At 37.9% G+C, this 23,482-nt stretch overlaps 1 protein-coding gene across 1 annotated transcript in view; it reads left to right on the top strand.

Moving 5' to 3' along the window:
• The window catches only part of PDLIM5 (PDZ and LIM domain 5), a 140,769-nt gene that overhangs the window by 56,559 nt on the left and 60,728 nt on the right, over positions 1-23,482 (top strand). The window contains exons 4-8 of the mRNA XM_042469706.1: positions 6,533-6,575; positions 8,478-8,917; positions 17,036-17,208; positions 18,951-18,987; positions 21,793-21,822. Coding sequence (XP_042325640.1) covers positions 6,533-6,575; positions 8,478-8,917; positions 17,036-17,208; positions 18,951-18,987; positions 21,793-21,822 — 723 coding nt within the window. The remainder of the gene's footprint in view (positions 1-6,532; positions 6,576-8,477; positions 8,918-17,035; positions 17,209-18,950; positions 18,988-21,792; positions 21,823-23,482) is intronic.

Here is a 23,482-nt window from a genome sequence, read left to right as displayed (position 1 = left end):
GAAAACAATTACTGCATTATAATAGGTATGGTATGATGGAACTTCTGCACTGTTGACCATGTGCCCGTTACAGGCTAATGAGAGAAGTTACTTTGAGTTCCTGCACTATGATATGCTCTCTCACTTTTGGTATTGTTCTTTATACTAGTCTGGAAACTTTTTTGTTCTAGCTTATCTGTAGCTTGAGTTTGAAAAGATTTATAGTGGCATTTAGGAACTGAATTTTTAAGATCATGGCTAGACGCTGTGTGTGTGCATGTATGTATAATTAGATTTTACTTCTAGGAAGTTGCTTCCTTCAGCTACAATGACATCCTGCATGTTGGTGTGATAATGTTTGTTCTATTGTATTTATTTAGCAGAACATATAAATCACTTATCATAAAAAATGTCTAACAGTGTTGTTCTTATTATGTACTTTCCAGTCGTTTCTGACTTGTGGCAACCCTAAGACAGACCTATCGCAGAGCTTTCTAGACAGAAATTGTTAGAGGGGATTTGCCCTTTGTCTTCCTTTTGAAGTTGAGAGAGTGTGACTTGCTGTAAATACACCACATCACAATGAACATTACAAGTTAAAAAAAGCATATAGTACTGTATAAGAAAAAACTAATAAAAAGGCTGAGCAAACAAGTGTATTTTTAAAAAAAATAATACTTATTTTTAATTTTTAAAATATTTATTTTTAATAATAGTGTATCTTTAAGAACTGTCTAAAACAGACAACAAGATACTAACTCTCAAGGAGCTGCAGGGAAGGCATTCTAGAGTACAGATGCTGACCTGGAAAAACACAAGAAGCAAAGTAACTTTTTGGCTACAGAGGTCTCAGGCTCTCTGACCAAACCATCTGCCTCTCTGGTGCAAGCTACCTGTTACCCATTCCTTGAACCCCAATATCTTGATTGGGACCAGCCAGTGAGAAGCCACTTTTCCATGTTCTCACCATAGGGGCCTGAGAAGGTGGGCAGAAAAGAGGGCTTTCTCTGAAGATCTCAAAGTTTAGGGAGGCTCCCATGAGAGAATATAGTATTTCAGGCATCTTGATCCTGAGTCAAATTAAAGTGGAATTTAATTATTTAACAGTAGCAGACATTGAAAAAAGTAAAACATACTTGAAATACTGGATAACCCACTTTGCATAAAATGAAGTGGGACACAATCTACAAAGGCTCATGCTGTAATAAATGTGTTCCTCTTTAAATGCCACAGGTCTCTTGTTTTTTTCTGCAACAGACTAATGTGGCTACCCATTTGGTAATAATTAAAAAGGAGATGGGGATGTTTGCCAGAAGCATAACACTTATGTTTTAGTTGTCAGGTGTAAATCAATGAAATTGACAGCACAGATTGGTAAATATTAATTTGGTATTAGAAAAGAATGTGTGGGGAAGATTATAAACATTATTTTGTAAGCTGTATTTTGGGTGCCTGGGTTAGGTAAGTGAAGCAAGTAGGTCTATTTTAAATGTATGCTAAAATACTTTTCGAAATCATCCTTTTGATAGTGTGTGCTCTTCTCCTCCTCCTTTTAAGCATTTGAAGTTTTGTTTAATGTCTTACCTCAAAGGTTAGCCATTTTATGAAATGGCTAATTGTCTTTAATGCTTTGCCATTTCCCCCCATGTGAACATTTCAAGTACTCTCATTAGAAGGAACCTTATAATTTGCTGTAAAATAAACGTGGGAAGGAAAATAATGTTTCATTAGCTGACAGGAAGTAGAAGTATTTTAAGTTCTCCATGGGAAAATGTAAATTACACTTAGTATGCCTTAATATACATGTCTGTCTTTATATATTGCTGCAGTTAAAAGTTGTGATCAGCACTTTATTTCAAGTGCTAGGGCATTTTTACTAGGATGAAAAGGCAAAGCTGGCTGCTATTAATATTAATATGTGATTTCTTCATTTAGTTCATGGAAAAAAGATTTATACAAATAAATAATAATTCTCTGTTTTAGCATGACGTACCAAAATCTATAATCAGATAGCTTCTTCTGGCTGTGTTACTGAAGTTCTTCTACTGTAGAATAAATGTTCATTTCCTGCAATAAAGCTGTCATCAAGTTCTTGGTGCTGTTAGATGTTGTTATTGCACCTTTTCTAACAAAGGCACCATCTGATGGTCAGTTTACAACATAATTTAATCCTCTAACCCTCTAAATTCCATTTGATAGTTCTGGCAGTTAATGGGTCAGAAAGTGCATTTTACTATAATAACTGGCTAATAATAGTAATGAGAGTGTTAAGCAAGATGGGAAAAATCTTTGGTGCTAAATCTAACATAATTAAAATGGAATAGATGGAATGAATCAGTGGTATTTACATAACTGTTGACTTAGCATCCAGCATTTGGTTCAAGGGGTCTGTAGTGGTTGCGATCAGCAATTAGATTTATGCCTTCATTGGTGAACATATTGCTCCCCATAACCTCAAAACATGTTAGCTCCATATTATTAATCCTGTGGGAGAGGTGAAATCGGTGTTTCCACATAAAGGTTTTCTGGCACATTAAAATGTTAGTGTTAGCTTTGTGGCAAAAACATTAGTCTGTCTTTGAGGCTGAAAGAAAGTCAACAATTTGGCTGGCACCCTGAAGTGTTAATAATCAATAACCCTCACCCTAGTTTAACCTTAATTTGTTCTGTTTCAAATTTTTCTGTTTAAAAAAACCCCAAAACCTGACTCTTAATCTTCTAATATGGTCTTGCTGAATACTGGAATGACATGATGTAGATTTATTATTTTCTTACTGTCCTTCCAGATGTATAGCAGCTAGTACTGCCAGTCAAAGATATCATACAACTATTCTGTCTGTTACTTCTTGATGGATTGCCAGTGGTAAGAAAACAGATAGAAGAAGGAGTGGGAAAGCACAGGAGGGTTATCAGTGCAATACTATGTTTTGGCTCTCTGTGAAATAAATGAAGAAAGCAGGGGTGTAGCTTGCTAAAAGCCTTAACCAGAAACACCTGAGGTATCCCCTTCATTATTATTTTTTGTTTTTTATTTATATACCGCTATTCCAAAGATCATAGCGGTGAACAGCAAGTAAGCTAATTAGCAAGTAAGCTAATTTGCCCCCAAACAGTCGGGGTACTCATTTTAGCGACCTCGGAAGGATGCAAGCCTGAGTTGAGCTTGGGCCCTTTGCCGGTCTTGAACTCGCAACCTTGTGGTTTTGAGTGAATGGCTGCAGTACAGGCATTTAACCACTGCGCCACCAGTGGTTAAATGCCTGTACTGAACAGTAAGGAGTACATTTTTAAACACTAATGTTATAGGCAATCACATGAATAATCCCAGGATTTAAACCTTTTTCTTGATAGAAACACATCTAAATTATCAGGGTTCTTGTCTTAAGGTTTATGATACAGCAGCCTTACCGAAGCTGACCTGGGTTGGGTTTGCTCAATTTCAGATTACTTGTGTAATCTGCCAGGAGTTCCTTTAAATAAAGCAAGGTGTGGTCTAAATACCCTAGATCCCATCTGGTTTTTGAAGCTAAGGAGGGTCAGTCCTACTTAGTATTTGGATGGGAGTCTGCCTACACATAGCAGTTTCAGTAGGCTGTATTTCAGAGGAAAGAACAGACAAAACCACCTCTGAGTATTCCTTGCCAGAGAAAACCCTATGAAATCTATGGAGTTGCCATAGGTCCATAGACAATTTGAAGGTTCATGTGTGCGCGCAAACCCCCCCCCCCCCATATAATAGCCTAGTTTGCTTCTGGATTTTGTTCCCCTTCTTATTGTGGACTGCTGTGATGCTTTAAAAAACAACAACCAAAACCTACTGCAGAGAAGTTTTGGGGTGGAGGTACTTACACTGGGGGCTTCAGAAAGTAATGGGAATTGTTGTTCTCCTTCTACTTCTGCAAAATGTTTCTCTCTAGATACCCTGGCCTATATTATATACTGTCAAATGAAACTACTGATTAACAGTGCCCTCAACCAATTAATATTATCTGTTTCTTTCCCAGTACAGTAATTCATAAAGGGCAGCTGATTATGATGTGGACATAACATTTTCTAGTTTCTTTTCTGAGATTAAGGTTGCTCAGAGTAACTTGCTGCATCCCATGACTTCTCCACTCTTCCATACAAATCTGCTTTTTGTTTTGTTTTTCCCCATGGTAAAATATTACATCTGGACTTTTTAAACGTTAACTATGTTCAGCCTCAAGCCAGAGCTTTGCATAGTTCGAAGTCGCTCTCTATAGGCTAGTTGTTCATTTTTAGTTAGTTAGTTAGTTAGTTAATTATTTATATATGCATCATGCCTTTACTCCTTTGACCTTGAGGCAGTGTACACGACTCTCCCCACATACCTTTTATTCCACAACAGCCCTGTGAGGTAGATTAGACTAAAAAAAAAAAAAATCCTGGCCCAAGATCACCCAATGAGATTCATCCCTCAGTGGGACTAGAATCTGGACTACCCAGCATTAATCATTGCACTCATGAAGCTCATCATAATAAATTCAAAAAAGCAAAGCTTGATTTTGCCATTATATACAAGGGGCACCATTATACTATGCTATGCTATAATATTTAATGGGTCTTGAATATCCACGGATTTCAGTATCCACAGGGGTCTTAGAACCAAACCCCAGCAGATATCAAATGCCGACTGTACAGTAGTTTAGAGCAAAAGCCTAAACCCTGTGGCACTCCCTTCCATGGGAGGCTAGGCTGGCTCCCTCCCTCCCTGGTGGCTTTTCGCCGGCAAGAAAAGACATTGTTGTTCCAGCAAGCTTTTTAAAATCAAGCAGGGCTGGTTTTATCGGGAGATGGGGGATTGGTTTAGATTATTTTAACATTGTATATTTTAAATTTTTAATTTTGTATTTGTAATTTTATATTTTTATTATTTTAATTATACAATTTTAATTGTTGTGTTTTATATATGTTAGCCACCTTGAGTCCCACTTTGGGAGAAAGGCGAGATAAAAAATAAATAAAAAGGGACAGATAGATTTAAGATACTTAGTTGAAATTTTAGATGCCCAAATATTAGTTTCTCCACTCCTACTTCCTTTGTTCCAGTGATGATGAAAGTAGTTATGAGAGCAATACATGTTTTTTCACTTTATCTGCACAACTATAAGAAAAATTAGCAACAGCTATAACTAAAGCTTTCCTCATATTTAAGCTTTGTTTGTTCCTTTTTTGTGTGCTGTGAAATGGTCGATTAGTTTGCCATTGTACATGAAAATTGATATACCAGGTGTTTTGTCAGCATTAAGGTTATTTAATCCTATCCATTGGAAGTGAATCTGAAGAAAATACATGTTTTTCATGGAGGCTCAAAGGGCCTCATTTGCTCTTGTTCTTCTTACTGGTAATTAGTTTGAATGAATGAATGTGAATGTGAAAGCTCTTAAGAAATTGTATTTAGCTTTACTGATGCCTGAGCCAGGACAAATGGTGGCTAATTTTTACTATGGTTACTAGAAACAAATAAACTTCACACCATAATTTTTGAAGCTTGTTCTTTTTGCCCCATTAACCAATGTTTCCCTCTTTAATTTAAAGGAGGCTAGCAATTTCTGATCTCGTTTTCGCATTGCCAGAGCTGTGGAGGATGTGTGAGACCAGGGGTGGATAAGCTCATTCTTGCAACACTAAAGTGTGTGCCACCCTGAGCCCCCAAATCCCAGGGGATTTTTAGCTTTAAAAAAAACCTACAGTGATCTAGGACTAGCAGCTTATGTGGACATACATTCAGACCCCCCAAAATGGCTGGGAAAGAATATGAAAGTCACAACTGGAGATGGTGTCTGTTCGTGGTTTTCAACTGGAAACGTTGAGGTGTAGGTATTAAGTGTTTCGCTCATGCAGGAACCTGGGAATTCTCCCTGGATTTTGCTTGAGGTACAGATTAGTGGCAACTTTAACATGTAATACCTAATGGGAATTACATTCATCTTTCCCCTTCTTGCTTTCAGCCTCCTGTGAAAGATCAACTTATTTTGGAGTGCTTTGTTTTATTTATAATTTCCAATGTAACAATTCACTTCTGCATTGAACATAGTCTGAACAAGTTCTTGTTTAGTGCCGGGATACAAATGTTTCCCTTTTCAAGCACCATTGTTTTTCTTGTTGTTGCTGTTGTTGATGATGATGAATGTTATCTATATGCTATAATTTCACCAAAACTGGGAGTCAAGACAGCTTATAAAGTACTGAAGTAGGTAATTGGATTCTTGAAATTTGCAAAAAAGACTTTAATAATAATAATAATAATAATAATAATAGTTTATTTATATCCCGCTTTTCCAATTTGATCAAAGCGGCGATAAAATCTAAGAAAACTAATATCCTGCATAAAGCTTTGTGGGTTCATTGATGTTCTACTGCTTTGACTAGCTTATACTTAACAATTAAGTATGTGCTTAACAAGAAGGTTTAAAAGTGATTGCAATTTGCTACCTTAGAGGCTAAACTTTGATTTTTGGGTAATTGCTATTCCACAGAGGACAGATTCCCTTTGAATTGAAATGGCCCATTTCTATTCTGTATCTTTCAGAGCACCTGCAGCTCCCAAGCCTGATCCTATACCTGTGCAGCAGGTAAGAATCCCACCTTCTTTAAATTCATGGAAATAGCCAGTTAATTATTCTTTTGAAAAACACCATTGTTTGAAGAGCTCTTCCAGTGCAACATTGGTATTTTATTTGTTTACTTACTCAGTGTGTATCCTGCCTTTCTTCAGAGAGTGGATCTGAACTTCTCTTCCTTAAATATGGCATTTCAGGAAGTTTGTCATGATCTATAAATCCCTACCTTGGGCTTCCACACACTTGAGATGGGCTCTTTCCTTGTCTCCATTTTGAGGGTAACGGAATTTGTCAGGATAAGGCAATAGTACAAGATTGCATTCAAAATCAAATATCTTTAGAAAATACCTGTTGTAATTGGTTTCTAAAATGCTAAAAAAAATCTTATTTCATATTCAGTACCTCATTCCTTTTCTTCTGGAGGTCAGTTGTGGTATATAAGGCCTTCTGAAAAGGAATGGTGTATATATGGTTTGTGACATGAACATAATGAACAACTAGTTTAATTTAAGGTATCACAGTAGAATATGCAAAGACAAAAGCATTGTTATTGCATAGGGATGCACTAGAAGTGTGAGATTCAAAGTTACCACTTATTACATTGGTAAGCAGTATAGAAATGTGCTTGCTAGTTACAGCTGGAATGGGATATGCTTTGAGCATATCCCATTCGAGCTGTAACATGTGGCCAGTTTGCTACAAAGAAACTATGGCCCATTACAGACAGCTGCCAGTTGCAGTGCAGAGGAGCTGCAGCAGCCAAACCGCGCGACTCCTCGGCGCTTCAAAAAAGGAGTGCAGAAATCGCACTCCTTCCGGCAACCCGGAAGAGCCACCGCAAGTGCCAAAGCGCGCACTCGCGACGGCTCTTCCGGGTTTAGACGTCCGGACGCTGTGCGTCCGTTACGTCAAGATGGCCACGCCCGTCTGTATAGGGCGACGCCATCTTGCCGTATGGAATACGCGCGAGGGGCAAGGCGCATCCGGAAGCGCCACCCCTCGCACATATTCCTGGCGCAGCGACGGCACCGCTTAGGCCCATCTGTAAGGCGCCTGAGTTTGAATAGGTGTTTCACATCTTATTCTGAAATTTCATGTTCAAAATGCTGTGCACTAATCTTTTCACTGAAGGTGAAGAAAAGTAGCTCTGTACTACGTCTCTGAAACCTAACAGTATACAAACCAACAAATAGTATTGAAATAAGCAGGCATTATAAATTATCAAACTACAGAGAAGTTGTGCTGTGAAGCTGGAAATTTTTGGCTTATTGCTAACAGTTTCTTATATTTTAAATGAAAGCCAAGATACAAAGAACTACTTTAGGGGCAGTTTGGATTGGCCCAGTAGAACTTTTGAAGTCCTCTCAGTATTTCAACAACAGAGGCTTATGAGCTAAATTAAACTGCTTTTGCAATTTTCCTCAGTTCTAAAAGAGTTTAACCATTTTTCCTAGAGGTGATGGTTGTTTAAGTAATGGAAATACAAAGCTCCCTCAGGAACATGGGGCTAATCAAAAGGTTCTCTAGTTCTGCATCCCCTTCCACTAAAAGATTTATTACTGAATTTGTACGTTCTACAGTGTGTACTTGTTGCACTGGGTGAGTCTCCTTTTCCTCTTTAACTGCCCAAGAGTAAGAATGAATTAAGCGTGAAACATCTTGGTCAAGATATTCCTAAAATCTTAAAGTTCCCAGCTTGTGCATGTTCAGCTTTTCTCCCATTGTTAATGCATGTCATATGTGTTGTTATTACTAGTTCTTTATGGGTAAAGCTAAGTCAATGTATTTCATCATTAGTCATCAGTCTGTGTTTCAAGAAGAAATGCTGCAGGTGCCAATGATATTTTGCATGCCATTTATATTTGCCTGTGAGTGTGGCCTTTTTGTGTATTCTTGTGTTTTTATTTCACATAGGTAGAACCTAAGGAGCTAGTTAAGCCTGTGCCCATTGCATCCACAGTCATGCCCAAAGTTTCATCCACAGCCAACATGGCCTTCAATAAAGCCCCAAGGCCATTTGGGGCAGTGTCATCCCCCAAAGTCACTTCCATTCCATCACCATCGTCTGCCTTCACTCCAGCCCATGCAAATTTTTCATCACATGCTTCCCCTACACCACTGGCTACTGTCACGCCTCCCCAATTCACTGCCTCTGGATTGCATGCTAATGCCAAATCAAATCCTGACCAGCGTTCACCTGTATTGAGTGCTGCCAAACCTGCAGTTAATATCCCATGGCAACCCACACACAATGCATCCTTGAATTCCCCATTCAACGAAAATGCACAGGAGGTGACAGAGGGGCAACGCAGAGGATTCAAAGAGAACCAGGTTGAAAATAAAGAGCAAAATGGGTAGGTAGCTTCAGGACATTTTGTTTTTCACTTTCAGAGTTTTTAAAAAAAATCTTCCCAATTCAGTTTATTGATTGGTCTTCCTACTCTGTGAAATACTTTTTAAAAAACTTTTCTATGGTGCTACTATTGTCTGAAATACTCATTAGGCTTGCCTATCTATCTATCTATCTATCTATCTATCTATCTATCTATCTATCTGTATCTTCATTTTGTATAATTCAACTGCCATAGTTTTCCTCTATATAAATAATCTTGTAGTCTGCCACAGTGGTCTGCCACTGTGGTCCTAAACGGGCTGCTGGCAAGGAATGCTTTGTCTATGCTCCTTTTCCTGTGACTTTGGGCCACCTTAGACAGAGTGACTTCCGGCAGATCTGGGGGATGCATCACCTGCACACCATGCCACCAAAGCAGCTGGAAGCTGCACCTTTGGCCCATGTCTTCAGGCCTCTATTTGTAATAAGCAGAACCTCCCCCCCCCCCCCCCAAATATGCAGTGTCCTTGTTCAGTGATTTGTGACAACTATACTTCATTTCCTCATACTCCTACCAGATTTTGTTACACAGAGAGAGAAACCGATCAACCCATGACTCCATGATATTCATGTGCACAAATGTATGTCATTTAAAATATATGCCCTGGAAGATTTTCAGTGGCCCTCAATTATGGGGGCAACTTCCCTAAGCCTTCTCTGCAACCTGGCCTTTACTTGCAAGTAGAGGCCAGACTGTGTGTGGGGGGGAGGGAACACTACCCTGCAAGCATTCACCCATCCCCTTCCTCCACAGTCCAGCTTTGTTCTTGGGATGAAGCTGGGCTGTGGAGCAGGGGTGTCACTGGGATTGGTGTGCGGGTCAGTGAACTGCCTTCCACTCCCCCCTGCTCTGTGAGGTGGCAGCCTCATAGGGTTGGGAGGGACACCTCAAATCTCCCTTCATACTCTCCCAGCCCCATTTCAACTCTGTAGGTTAGTCCTCATTATGCAGTTCCTTGGATTTTCTACCAAAGCCTACTATAGTGTGGATGGTGCCATGAATGCATAAGCAATGACATTCACCTCCGAATATTGGAAATACATGGAAAGACTGTAAAGAGCTTGGATCTGTTCTGTTACATCATGATGATACATTACAATAAGTACTGAATTGTAGGTTTAATGATACTGTATTTGAAACATTTAATTGACAGGTCATTCTGCAGACCTTTGAAGCATTATATAGTTTATAGTATAGTGTAAATCTCATTTCAATAAGGGAAGAAGCAGGCATTGAATGACAGAAGATGTTTTGTTAGACATTCTTTTAGAATTGTGAAAAAACTTTCAGACTGTAACAGGACACTGAAGAGGAAATAGCCTTCACCGTGCACACTGCACAGTTTCATACTGAGGGTTTTAACACTTCATCTTGAGGAATGCAGAAAGGGCAGATGGAGAGCCCATTTTGTTGAGTAATGTATTTTATCTGGTCCTAGTTTATATTCTTGCAGAGCTCCCTTTTTCTCTGTCTCAGATATAAACATTTTAAAATGTCTCTATAATATTGCAAGATTATTTTAAATACAGTGGGTGTCCCCAAAAATCTTTCCAGGATATTTCCTTTGAAACCTGAGCCAAAAATAAGTAGTCAAGAGCATAGCTGGTGTGAGCCAGAGTCACTGCCTCAAATGCTGTTCAGTCCAGACCTTGTGGAAAATTACTTTGTCGGACTACAACAATATGCACATTGTGGTCCACACAGATACATAGAAAATCTAGTGGAACATCACTAGCACACTGTTCTCTTGAGTTGTGATATTTAAGAAGCCCTTTTATCTGTAATCTTATTGCCTCAGATGTTGCTGTCAAATAACCACAATACAACAGGTTGGAAGTAAGGCCACAACTTTATTTGCAAACAATTGGTAGGGTTGGCACAAAGCATAAGGTCAGTATCTGTGAAATCAAACAACCCGATGTTGTCTGATTATCCAAACCTGGCACCCACCAGGTGCTTGGGATGACCTAGGGGCTAAGGAACACAACTTGACAGCAAACATTGTCTTGCGTTCACAAATTCACTAATCCCCTAGTCACCGGGAGGCGCTCCCGCGTTCTGGCCCCTGCAATGGCCAAACGCCTGCCCTATTCGCCCCTGGGTACCTATTGACTCCCAAACCAGAGCTCCATAGCCCTGGTACAACAACGTGCAAATCCTGGCCTATGCTGCCGCCAAAGTTGTGATGAAAAAACACCCACAAAACAGCAGTGGACGGGTGGGAGAAGCTCAAAGTCTTTCTCCCTTCCTCAGCTTGGCTCCGTTCTGCTCGAAGCCAAGCGCCAACAGAGGGCTGGGGCCGGCAACGTGGCCTAAAATAGGCCTAGGCCCCGCCCATATTGCATGCTGTGCGGAGCCCCTCCTCCAAGGCCACCCAACCAATGGGCAGCCCTGGAGGACCGGAAGCTCCGCACCAACGAGCCCGGCTCCCAGAGCGTTGCGGAGCGATGGGACCGCCCCATCTGCTCCACACACCAATAGGGAGCTGGAGCAAGCCCCAGTGCACATTGGGGCTTGTAGTTCCAGCCGCTTCTAGTGGCAAAACGGTCTGCCTGCTGAGTTGGGCGACCGTTTTTTATCTTGACTATAAATGTGAGATACCAAACATGTATATAGACTTGCATATTGAGTTTATTAAGGTATAACTCCAAGGAACTCTCTGCCAAACTGTACTAACTTCCCACTCTTATTTACTAAATAACGTAGTAAGATCAGTGAAATTCTGATGTATGAAACCAGAATAAACAAACTAATTACATTTATATTTATTTCCTTTCAAAAACTTTTTTCAATGCAGTGCTGCATAGTAAGTGTAAGGCTTCTTCATTGTATGCCTCCCTGGTTAGGTACTGGAAGCACTATTACAGTTTGGATACACATGTAGCAATCTTCAAGTATTCAGAACCCCTCTGCCAATATACTCTGTTTGCAAATATTAATTGATATTATCTGCTGAAGTGAAAAAGCTGTAGACTTGTTGGACTTAGCTGTACTGAAAATATTATGGTTTCAAATGATGCTTGAGTAATTATTAGTGTGAGAAGAATTTGCTTACACATGGAAGATGTAGTGCTGATTAAACAGTAAGATGTTGCACTGCCCTTTTTATAAATATATTTAGACCTCAGTAATACAATCTGTTTACTGAAGGTCTTTGGTAGTCAGTAGCACATCACATCTACATATGTAGTGTACTTTAGTATTAAGCATAAGCAATTAGTAAGTCTTGTTCTTATGCCTTAGAGGCATAGCATGAGCAAAATTGAGTACAGAAAACTACAAGCTAATTAAATGAAATGAGTTGATAATTGATGGACCTTGTATGTTTAACCAAACATTCAGTCATTCCTAATTTCTTAGGCTGAAACAAAATGTGTAACATGAAATATTTATATAAGAGACATAATGCATATTGAGCATTATTAACCCCTTACCTGCAAACATATAGGCTATGATCATGTACATAGTTACCCAGGAGTAAGGTCTACTAAACACAATAGCATTTATTTCTGAGCAGTATAAGATTGTGTTATGTATGTATTTAGTATCTGTGACCTTTTTCCCCATAAGTATTTCACACAGGATATTCAATCAATTATTACAAATTAATTGCCACTGTTGTTATCCCCAAATAAATGACCTAAACTCATCATGGGAAATACATGCCGGGCTAAGATTTGAACTTAGCACTCCCTTTTTAGCACTCATTTGCTATTGGACCTCCTCCTCAAGCTATTCTTTGGAAAGATACTTCCGATTAACATCATGATGTTATTCGTGTTTCATCAGTGCTCATAGTCTAGGAAGTTTATTGCACTGACCCAGGAATGGACCAGTTGCGTACTAAAAAGGGAGCGTTCTGGGGACAGAATGGGCCCCAGAACGCATCTTACCGCATGGAGGAACGCCGCAGTCTGCCGCCAGGTGTTCCAATCGCATCCCCACTCCATTCCAGGGGGCGTGATTTGCGAGAACTGTGGTGGGCATGTGCCCCATTTTATTGCCCTCCATTTGCCACCCTCAAATGGGCAAGGGACATGGACTCCAAGTCTGCAAAACAGAAGAGCGAGTGTATATTCAAATATGTAGCATGGCTTAGGTGACATTTGCCTTGTTGCTCTTTAAGTGACTATTTGCTGTTCTTTTTTAATAGCATGGCTTGTCAATTCTTGCATGAAAGCTATTCTTTTGCATAAGACTGTTCACTTCACTCCTCACTGGTTAAAATATTTTCTTACAAGGTTGCTGGCCTATTTCAGGTGAAAATTTGTGAAGGCATTTGGATGTAGATGCAGACCTGCAATATGTTAAAACAGAGCAGTAAGGAAGCTATTATAGTAAAAAAAAATTAAATGCTTTCTTCCTTTTCAGGCAACATCAGCAACAAAGTTAGTATCATTGGCATTTGGATTGTATTTTTTGTGTTTCTAAATAACAGGCATGTATGACTGTTGTGTGTGTGTGTGTGTCAGAATTTTAAAAATCATATCTGCTCTGGCTTTTTTTGAAAAAGAATGTAACACACTGGATTTGGCGTGAGGATTTTTTAAAACATTAAATCATTTACTATTCATTTCGCATATGTGTGGCTTTTGTGAGTGGCAAACAGAAAAGATTTGTGTTGGTCAGTTTTATTAATGTCTAACAGCAGCAATTTAGACTTTCAAAGTGGTTGTAATTGAGACCACTGAATGTTGCTAAATATGTTAATATTTAAAACTTCCTACAATTAAATTTAAGATAACTACAGATTTATTTAGCAGCTCCTTTAATGCAATCCACCTCACCTTTTGGCATGAGAAAATTAAAATCCCTAGTATATACAGATTGACTTCTGGAGAAAGATACTGTATTATAGCTTTATCTTTGCATGTGGCACCATCTTGCTACCAGTCTTGGTAACTGTTAGAAAGAGCCAACAAAAATATGCTAGAATATTGCCAAAGTAAAATTGGTTAGCTATTAACTAATAGGCTTGTAAATTATTAAATCAACTTGCAATTAAATCTTACTTATATAGAGTGAGTTGTCTTCTTACGTGGCTTTAATTTCACAATTAATTTTTATTAACTTTTTCTTACTTCATTTTTATGTGATTTCTTATCTGTACTCCATGACCTGGAATCTCCTACATTGTCTGTCTTTTGTTCTGTGTCTCCTTACTTCAGTAACCCTGATGAAGTGTAAGTACTTCACTAATATAGTTTGCCTCTTAATATTTAAGCTACTCTTGCTTTATAACAAAATATAAAATAATGCTGATTTTGGTAGCTATCCTCTGTCAACTTATGAATTCAAATCATTTTTTCTTCAGTACCTTGTTTCAAATAATTTTTAAAGGAGAAGTTACATAATTGTATCACATCAAGTATGCTTGAAGTGATTAACTCAAGTACTGTAGGCCATCTAGTACTGTTTTCAAGGATGGTTTATCTCTTCCTCCTTTCAGTTTCATAAATCTACACTGAAATGGTTGTTCAAAGTGGTTTAAAGGATGGAAGCTTCAGTGAAGAAAATTTCAACTAAACATTGGTGGAAACTTCATAATGATAAGAGTAGCTAGACAATGAAACAAGGGAATCTAGGAGGGGATCAGCTCTCCTGCACTGGAGATACTTATATAGAAGGAAGAAGGTTCACCAGATCTTGGATGGGACACTGCCAACAAATACTTCTGAGTATTCCTTGCCTAGGAAAACTCCTTTGAAATTCATGGAATTACCATAAGTGGATGGGCAACCTGAAGGAACATATGCACAGAGAGGAAACAAGTAACTTGAAGGCACATTCACAGAGGAAAAGTTGTTTGGGATGCTGCAGCTGCATCCTATCTTGAGGATGAGAAGGATTAAATAGCCTGCAGTGTTTCTTTCCGCTCTAAAACTCTGTTAGGGTTATCTAACATGTGACAATTTAGAACTAATGTTTGCATTTAATTATTCCCTAATGAAGACAACTGACACAAGGACTTTTCAGTTTGTGGTCTGTGTTACCCAGACAGAAAAGGAGAACAAGCTTTGGAGCCCCAGCTTTTCAAATAGGATAGCTTGTCTTCATGGATATGATATAGCATGTAGGATTGCTTCAGTTAACTTGATAAAAGTTTGCAAATAAGAATATCCAAAGGTTGTGAGACCATAAGTGGCTGTGGCTACTGAGTAATTTTATTGTTGTTGTTATTGCCATTAGTTCTTTTGAACAGTAGTAGAATGCTCTGTCCTGTCACCAAGCAGTGTCTTTTGTAGTGGACAACAATAATACTTGTTCATATAAAGTGGTAAAAAAGTGTCTGAAAGAAAAATAATTTAATTTCAAAACTTAAAAATAAGTTGTGACTCTTCTTTCTTTTCTTTTTTTATCTATTCCTTCCTGGTTATACTGGACTCTTTTTATTCTGCTGTCTTGCTCTTTCAAATACATAACAGGAAAAATCCACCCAAACGGTAACTGTTAGCATGCATGTCTGTAGTTCCACTGTGTGTACTGTTTTCAGAAGGAGATTTTATGGGTGTGATAAAGGGGGGTGAACTGTTCATCCATGTGAACTCCTGTTTGCTTTTCCTGGCTTCCGGGAGTTGAATGGGTTGGGGGAAGTGCCTTCAAAAATAGTTTTTAATCCCACATGTATACTCAAAATTAAATTGTACCAGGATGAGTTAAGATAATATTGGGCAAAGTTGCTAGAGAGAAAATGAGGTCACTAGGCTCAGTATTCTATCCAAAATATGCATGTATTTCAATTACAAGGTTCGCCACATTAACAGCTCCACAGAGAGCCCAGAATTTCCTATTGCACCTGAAATTGCTGATGGCTGCAAACTTCTTAGATTGCTAAATAAACTAAATTATATTAAAAATGTAAACTTTCCCCATGTAATTCAGTTAGTTGCATTAGAAATGAAGCCAATTCATAAGAAGCAGCCTTGGTAAAGAACTTAGCTGCATTGATTTCTGTATTATTAACAATTTGTTTTAAATGGTGTAAAATATTCAGCTGTTCATTTGCATGTTCTATTAACTATAGAGGTGTAAAATGTCCAGAAATCTTGAAGCCATGGGGGGAGGGTATGGGGGGGTTCATCCCCCCCAAAAAAAGTGGGATTTAAAATGTACCATTGTTTGGAATCTTTAAAAGGAAGATTTCTTCAGACAATTATTACAAATATAATTATACTTTTTAAAAATGTGCAATTTTTCTGTTATGAATGGAGAGATACAGGGTCCTGAACTGCAAAGTGTAAACTTGAACTGTAAAGATTCTCTTTGGTTTTGCCAGTTTATGAGGTGCAGGAAAACCCCCAATGTAAACAGGAGAAAGCATCAGCTAGCAAAAGAAATTATTTTGCCTCATCTAGGCCTACCTATTGTCAATCATTCATGAAACACTCATCCCCTCCCCCCCCCAAAAAAAAACAAGAAAAGAAAATCAGGTCCAGGAATTGCAGTCAGTTTGGATGCATAAATATTTAGACATCTTGTCTCAAACAATATATATTAATCTAAAAGAAATATTCCATAGTTCATTTTTTTCAGTTTTTCTTGGGGGGGGGAACTGGGGGGAAATGAGAAAAAATGGTTTCCCCTTTTTGAATCTTTCTCTTCTGGGCCTTCACACCTCTAGTTGACACTCCAACAAATTATGGCATGGATTATAGATTATGCATGAATGCATTGGTAGCTGAGTAAGAGGAAAACACTTTTAAATGACTGTGGATAGAACCAATCATTTATATGTAAACACTTTACCTTAGTCTTATGTCTTGTATAAAACTGCCTTTTATGTGGGCATGGCAGGGAAGTAAGCATTAAAATGACTCTCATCTCTGAGAATGTGGAGCTTTTGCTTTACTTCTAGCGGTCAGAACAGGTGGATAAGGGTGCCATAAATTGGATATCTCATTTGGAAATGAATATGTCAAACAATCCATACCTTGAAATAACTGACTCTACATTCCAATGAAGTTCATTTTAACACAGATGTTTAGCATCTTTACCTTAGTCAAGGTAGCAGAAAAAATAATATTGCTACTCAACTTACATTTCTCTTACTAGTTTTATATCTTTTTTTCATTATTTTAGTCCACCACGGAAGCATGTTGTATATACAAATACAGAATTTTACCACCCACCAACTCATAGCAATCATAGCAAGAAACGCCTGATTGAGGATACTGAGGACTGGCATCCAAGAACAGGAACAACCCAGTCACGTTCCTTCCGCATCCTGGCCCAGATTACTGGGACCGAACACAGTGAGTAATCACTTGGGTTTTTAAATGAAAAATGGAAGCACATAAAATTATGTGTATGTATGTGAGGGAGAAAGAGAAAGGGAGAAAGGAAGGGGGAGCTACATCTTGTTATGCATAAAATGTGTAACATGCATGCACATGCACATGTCTTGGAAGTTTGCTTTCAAATATTGTAAGAAGTGTAAGAGGTATAGCCAATATTTATTCCAGCTAGAATAAACCAGTAGAAATGAGTGGGGCCATTCAGTCATTAGCATATTTATATCCTGCCTTTCAGCTCGAAAGACTCTCACAGTGGTTTTCAAATTGTTAATTTGACAATTCCCTTCCCCCAGGTTTACAGTCTAATAAGACACTAAATGTAAAGAAAAGAGGATGGCAGTGGAGGAAGAGGAGGGATTAGGTCCAGAAGATGTTGGCTGCTGTTACTGAAAAGTGACCTGAGTCATTCCAGTAGTTTACTCTAGTTTGTTGTAACATTGGATTTAAATGAAGATGATTTTTCTACAAATATTCTTGAAATTGCAAATTTTGTAATTATGATGTTGATAGAGGATTAACAAGAAGGAGCATGCTGAGATTTTATACATTTTCTCCTTTTCCCTCCAACCTTGACTGCTTGCCCTAAATGCAGTTGTTGTTAGCTTCAGCTATAGTAGACTACAGTTAAACCAGTGGAACTTAAGTAAGTGTGGATTTACTGAATTTCCAAAAATGGATCTACTGTAGTTAAGACTAACAATTATCCCCCCCAACACACACTATATCAATAGTACTGTCTGTGCAAGAAATAGAAAGGGAATTCTTACTCTGCCAGTAGTCTCACCATTTATTAATAACATAAGGTTAAAAAAAAATCAAATAGAGAGCCAGCATGGAATGGTGGTTTGAGTGTTGGACTATGACTCTGGAGACCACGGTTTGAATTCCTGCTATGCCATGAAAACCACTGGGTGTCCTTGGGCAAACCACATCCTCTCAGCCTCAGAGGTTGGTAATGCCAAATTTGCCAAACAAAATTCATGACCTTAGGGTTGAGTTGCCATAAGTTGGGAATAACCTGAAAGCACACAGCAATAAAAATTAAGTGTAAAAAGAGTGTTTGAGAATGTAGCCTAATCATGTGATCATTCACGTGAATGGTAGTGAAGCTTGTAAGTATATTCTATATCGGAGAAGCTTCAACAGGCAAACTATTAGAAACTAATTTTGTGAACTTCATAAGATTTCAGATTGTGGCTACTTCCACATCATCATGTGGAACAAATGAACTGTCTTTTGAAATTGTGTGGCTTTTGAAAGCAATGAAGAGGCTTTGTTTCAGTGGCTTGTTTAATTATTGTGTTTGTTTATATATAAGCAGCATCCTTCTGTGCTACTTTGTTACTTTTCCTGCAAGCAGAAACAGCTGTGTTGGTTTAGAACTTTGGCTTGTTGGACAAGAGAAAAGCCAATGTTCTTGTTTTCCACTGCACACTATACAAACTATGCATAGAAGTTTTCCAGGATTTTTAGCTGCTGCTGTTTGCAAGGGAAGCCAAGTAGGAATAATTTACCTGTGTCTACATGCATTCTCTTTATGTGCAATAAGCAGTTGTTTTAGAATTTTGGTTTATTGTGATATCACAGTCATCATCATTCATACGAAATTAAGCATTGTGCTTCCAAAGATCACTGGAGCATTGTTGAAAAATTATGTGACAAGTTCATGGACATTTAGCAATCAATTTCTTTATTTGCAGTGAAAGAACCAGAACCTGATAATCCAAAAAAGACAAAGTAAGTTAATGATCTCAAATACGTTTTGATGTGTTGCATGGTTTATTTATAACTGATGGTGTGAATATGCCTGTGTGCATATTTGAGTGTGAAAATTCATTTGATGTTAAGCAAGTTTAAGCAAGTATGTTTATGTAAGCCTTATTTGCGTGTTGTATACAGTAGGTCTTAGAATTGGCCTTTGAGTGTGTATGTTTTTCAAAACTTGGCCCATTTTGAGGAGTTTTCACTACATATAATGATAATTGAGGAGAAGCAGGACAGCAGGAAATCAGACATTTGCTGATGTAAAATGTGTTTCCCACTAAAATATTGGAATTCTTAACCAGATGTTTAGAGCAAATTGCCTGTTCATTTTTCAGCTGCCTTCAGAACTCTTCTCCCTTTTCTTTATCTTTTAAAACGTGGTCAGTTTCTCACAGTGATGCACTAATAAAATATTGGCCAATAATTATGAACTTCAAGCTTTAACAATGCAGTGCAATGCTTTTGAATGCTTGCTCTAAGTGTGAAGTCACATTACCAGTGAGATAGGCTTGTGTAATTCCCCAGATACCCAGACAGGTTTCTTGGGCACAAGCGCATGTAGAGGTATGTCTAAGCCTTCTTTGTATCCTTTAGTCTTCCTGTTCTGGATGTGGTCTTCTCCACAGGCATTCATCCTTTCCAACATCTTGTAAGGAATATTGACTGACAGTGGAGGTGGAGGGAGGAATGTCATAGATAGGTAAAGGAGGGAGGGTGGACCAAAATGCAGTTTAGCTTCTGTTAGACTACCAAAGCATGAAAGGTCTTATTGTTTCAACATTGGCCTTTTTATTATTTTTTTAAAAACCCCACACAGGATTCATTTTGAATATGATATAGATGTTCTTTAAATCTGTGTTTAATTAAGCTGAATTAGTTGTGGTGACTATGTCCATTATGTCATCGTAACAGAGTAGGTGTTTTGCATTGTAGAATCTGTTTGGAATACCTAAACACCCTAAAGGCCCCAGATCCCATCTGACCTTTGAAGCTTAGCAGGGTCAGCCCTGGATACCTGGATAGGAAAGCCCTAACAAATACCAGGTATTATAGGCTATAGCTCAAATGCAGGGGACTGGCAAAACTACCTCTGAGTATTCCTTCCCTAAGAAAACACCATGAAACACATGCAGTCCCCATAAGTCAACAGGTGACTTGAAGTTACATACACACAAACACACACACACCCTCCAGTTTATATAGAATACATTGTAGAATTTGTATATGTGAAGTATCTATTGTGGTTCTAGCAGTGCATTGCAAAGTGTTTGTGAAATAGGTTGTGACATCTGGGCTGTAGTTATGCTGTATGGCTTTCAGTTTGGGTTTTGATATTTTAGCCCATACACACTCTAAAATGTCTCTTCATAGATACAAGGGTGAAAAATTCCCCCTTTAAATTTAATAAAGTTTTATCAAAGTGCTAGTTGTATTGTCAGTAGTGCATGAATTCTGCATGTTTTGGTTTACACATGAAGTGGATTTAGATTGCAGACCTCTTTCCTTTCATCTGTCTCTTCTGTCACTTCTTTCTGCAGGGAAAAGGTTCCCACCCACGTCATAGGTCCCAGATATACAAAATTACGTGACTGGCACCATGGCGTCTCAGCACGTGTCCTTAACGTCCAGTGACTTCACAAGTTCTTTCTTTTTTAAAAAAAGACAAAAGCATGTCCTCTTCCTCGTCCTCTTTTTCTTGCAAGGAATGAAATGAGGGGGGAAAATAAGATTAAATTACAAGATAAATTACAGCCTTTTCTATACCGTTTTTCTAATAATTTCCTACTTATATATAAAGATTGAGATGAACATGTTTGTTTTGAAGTTAGTACCGGAAGGGGAAATCAACATACACTTGACCTAGAATATTCATAATGGCTTGACAAATAGGGGGGTACCACTTCTGAAAAAAGAGGCAGAGTCTTAGCTGCAGGATATAAATTATAGCCCATGGCACAAGATGCTTAGGAGAAAATAGGCTGCAGGAAAGGTTAACCAGGGAAAGAGGCATTCTACTCTTCCTATATAGCATTGTGTGAAATAAAATCAATATTTTGATCTTTCAATATTATCTTTTTACTATATAGCACTCTTTGGTGTATTTTAGAGCAGATAAAGGAAAAGTGGAACTTCTTTGGTTCCAGTTAAAGGGATTTTAGCAATATTAGCCTAGATCTGATTAGCTGTACGTGAGAGAAAATGCCACATAAGGATGTTTTCAACCTCTCCCTGGGCATAGCTTCAAGAGTGAATAATGTTATCTTAGGGACATATTTAAAAATTAAAAATAGTAGGTGCTATTGGATATACACTTTATTTATAACAGTTTGCAATTCTTTGACTTTATTAGCCATTTTTATGCATAATTTTCTGTAATATAATGTATTATAGTGAATAATAATTGTTGCCTTTATAATGCTTGAGGAGTACTTAATAAATGTTGTCTTTAAGTTCATCAATCTCCCCCTTGAATTTTTCTTTGAAGTCTTTTGAACTCTGTTAATGGTTGTTCCACACATACTTGGAATTGATAGTATTACTGAAAAAGACATCTTGTTGTAATAAAAGCAACTTGTTTGGATGAATTTCATAGAAACATACTTTCTATACTGCATTTCCCGCCTTATACATCCCTTTAAAAAAAACAAAAACTTTTGAATAGAATATTATTTGCAAATACATTTGCTTGAAAGGTTTTCTCCAATAGTATTTATTGTATGGAAACAACAAGTCTTTCTCTAACAATATGTGGATTGTTATCTGTTGAATTATCTCTAGGGAAAGTCAAACAGAAAATGGAGATTGGAGGTAACTGTTCACTTGTTTGACATTTAACAGCCACGTGTGCAGAAAAAACTGAAACACTATGGCACTTTATAAAACTACTAAGGGGTGCTCATGATTTCTTGTTACATGATAGATATAAAAGCACTGACCCATAGTACACTCTTCTTAATATTTGTATGTTGGTTATATGTGATCAAATCTGTTAAAACAGATGCACACTCACAAGCTCTTCTGCTGCAAGGTAGGGTGGATGGAGTCCAATGAAGTCCATATTAGAGTTTTTAAAATAATTCTTATTTCATGAAAATAATTACTTGAACTGTCACACATTTGTATATTGAATAATACACTGCATCTCTTTTTAATCTGTGTACACAAAAGTGTAGAGGGTAGCCTACAATAAATATATTGAATGTTCAAAAACATTATTGTGCTGTGTATTTCAGTTCAGAGTATTGATTCAACTATTGACAGTCTTTCATTATGAGAAAACCATTGTGACTTGTATTAAATCCTTACAGATGCTTGGTTTTTTAAAAATAATATGGAATGCCATACCTTTCCATTTTTTAATAGCTTCTCTCTCTCTCTCTCTCTCTCTCTCTGTGTGTGTGTGTGTGTGTGTGTGTGTGTGAGAGAGAGAGAGAGAGAGAGATTTTATTTTCCCCTTTATTCTAGACTGCATATGATGTTTTTATTTATTTTTAATAATAGAAGTATGGATTCACTTTTTTATTCATTACCTCTATAGTACCTAGTAAGGTTCTACATAAAATATTGCCGTATATTACTAAAGAGATTCAGCTGTGGGTCAGAAAATTCCCAGTTCAAATGTCATCTTGACCATTATCTCACCCAGTGGCCTTTGATGAGGTCTTTCTACACTTCTGGGGAAGATAGCATTAATGTCAACTCATACGGTTATAAAATTAGGTAATGCTTGTGAAGTACATGTGAATCTTTGAAAGTGCTGCACATGTGTTGGATTACTCTGAAAGTTTATCAAGTTTGTATATTGAGTTTTGGAGAAATGGGAGCAGAAAGAGAAATATTAATTGATTGGACTCCATGGATTGCATGCTACAGGTTTCTCTGAACTCTTCATGCTTCCTTTTTTATGCTTCTCCACAACACAAGCTACTTTTCTCCCTCAAACCCACTCTCCCTGAAACCTGTGTTGTTCTCTCTTTTCCTTTTCTACAGACTTTATTGTAGCCCCATTCCTCTGTCGCTTTCTTTTCTCTGCAACCCATATCAATATTCTTATGTTTTATTGATATTTCTTAATGCATGTGGATATGTGTGACACTTAATCATGTGCAATGCATCCACATATCCCCAAAACTCTATGCCAGCATTTGGCTACTTTGAAGGGATGAAAAGTGCTCTAGTTGCTTCCAAGCTCTTAAGTTTTTATCATCATCATGTTTGTATAGTCCAAGAAAAAACTTTTCCTGGCAATGGCGAGTATTCATGTTACCTGAATTCTTCTTCCATTCTGTTGAAATACTTAGAGGCTCTTAATATCTACCAGATTTTATTTTAGCCTCAGCCTAGGCTCTTGTCTTGCAAATATCTGATACAGGCTTCCCAACTCTAAGCTTGGGTGTTGATATATAGATAAATTGCATTTATGACTGCAAATATGGTGTTTTTCTATTAATGTTGCCTCCTTACTCTT

The sequence above is a fragment of the Sceloporus undulatus genome, chromosome 5 (genome assembly GCF_019175285.1).
Source record: "Sceloporus undulatus isolate JIND9_A2432 ecotype Alabama chromosome 5, SceUnd_v1.1, whole genome shotgun sequence".
In the NCBI taxonomy this organism is placed as follows: Eukaryota; Metazoa; Chordata; class Lepidosauria; order Squamata; family Phrynosomatidae; genus Sceloporus; species Sceloporus undulatus.
This window is presented reverse-complemented; position numbering and strand designations above follow the sequence as displayed.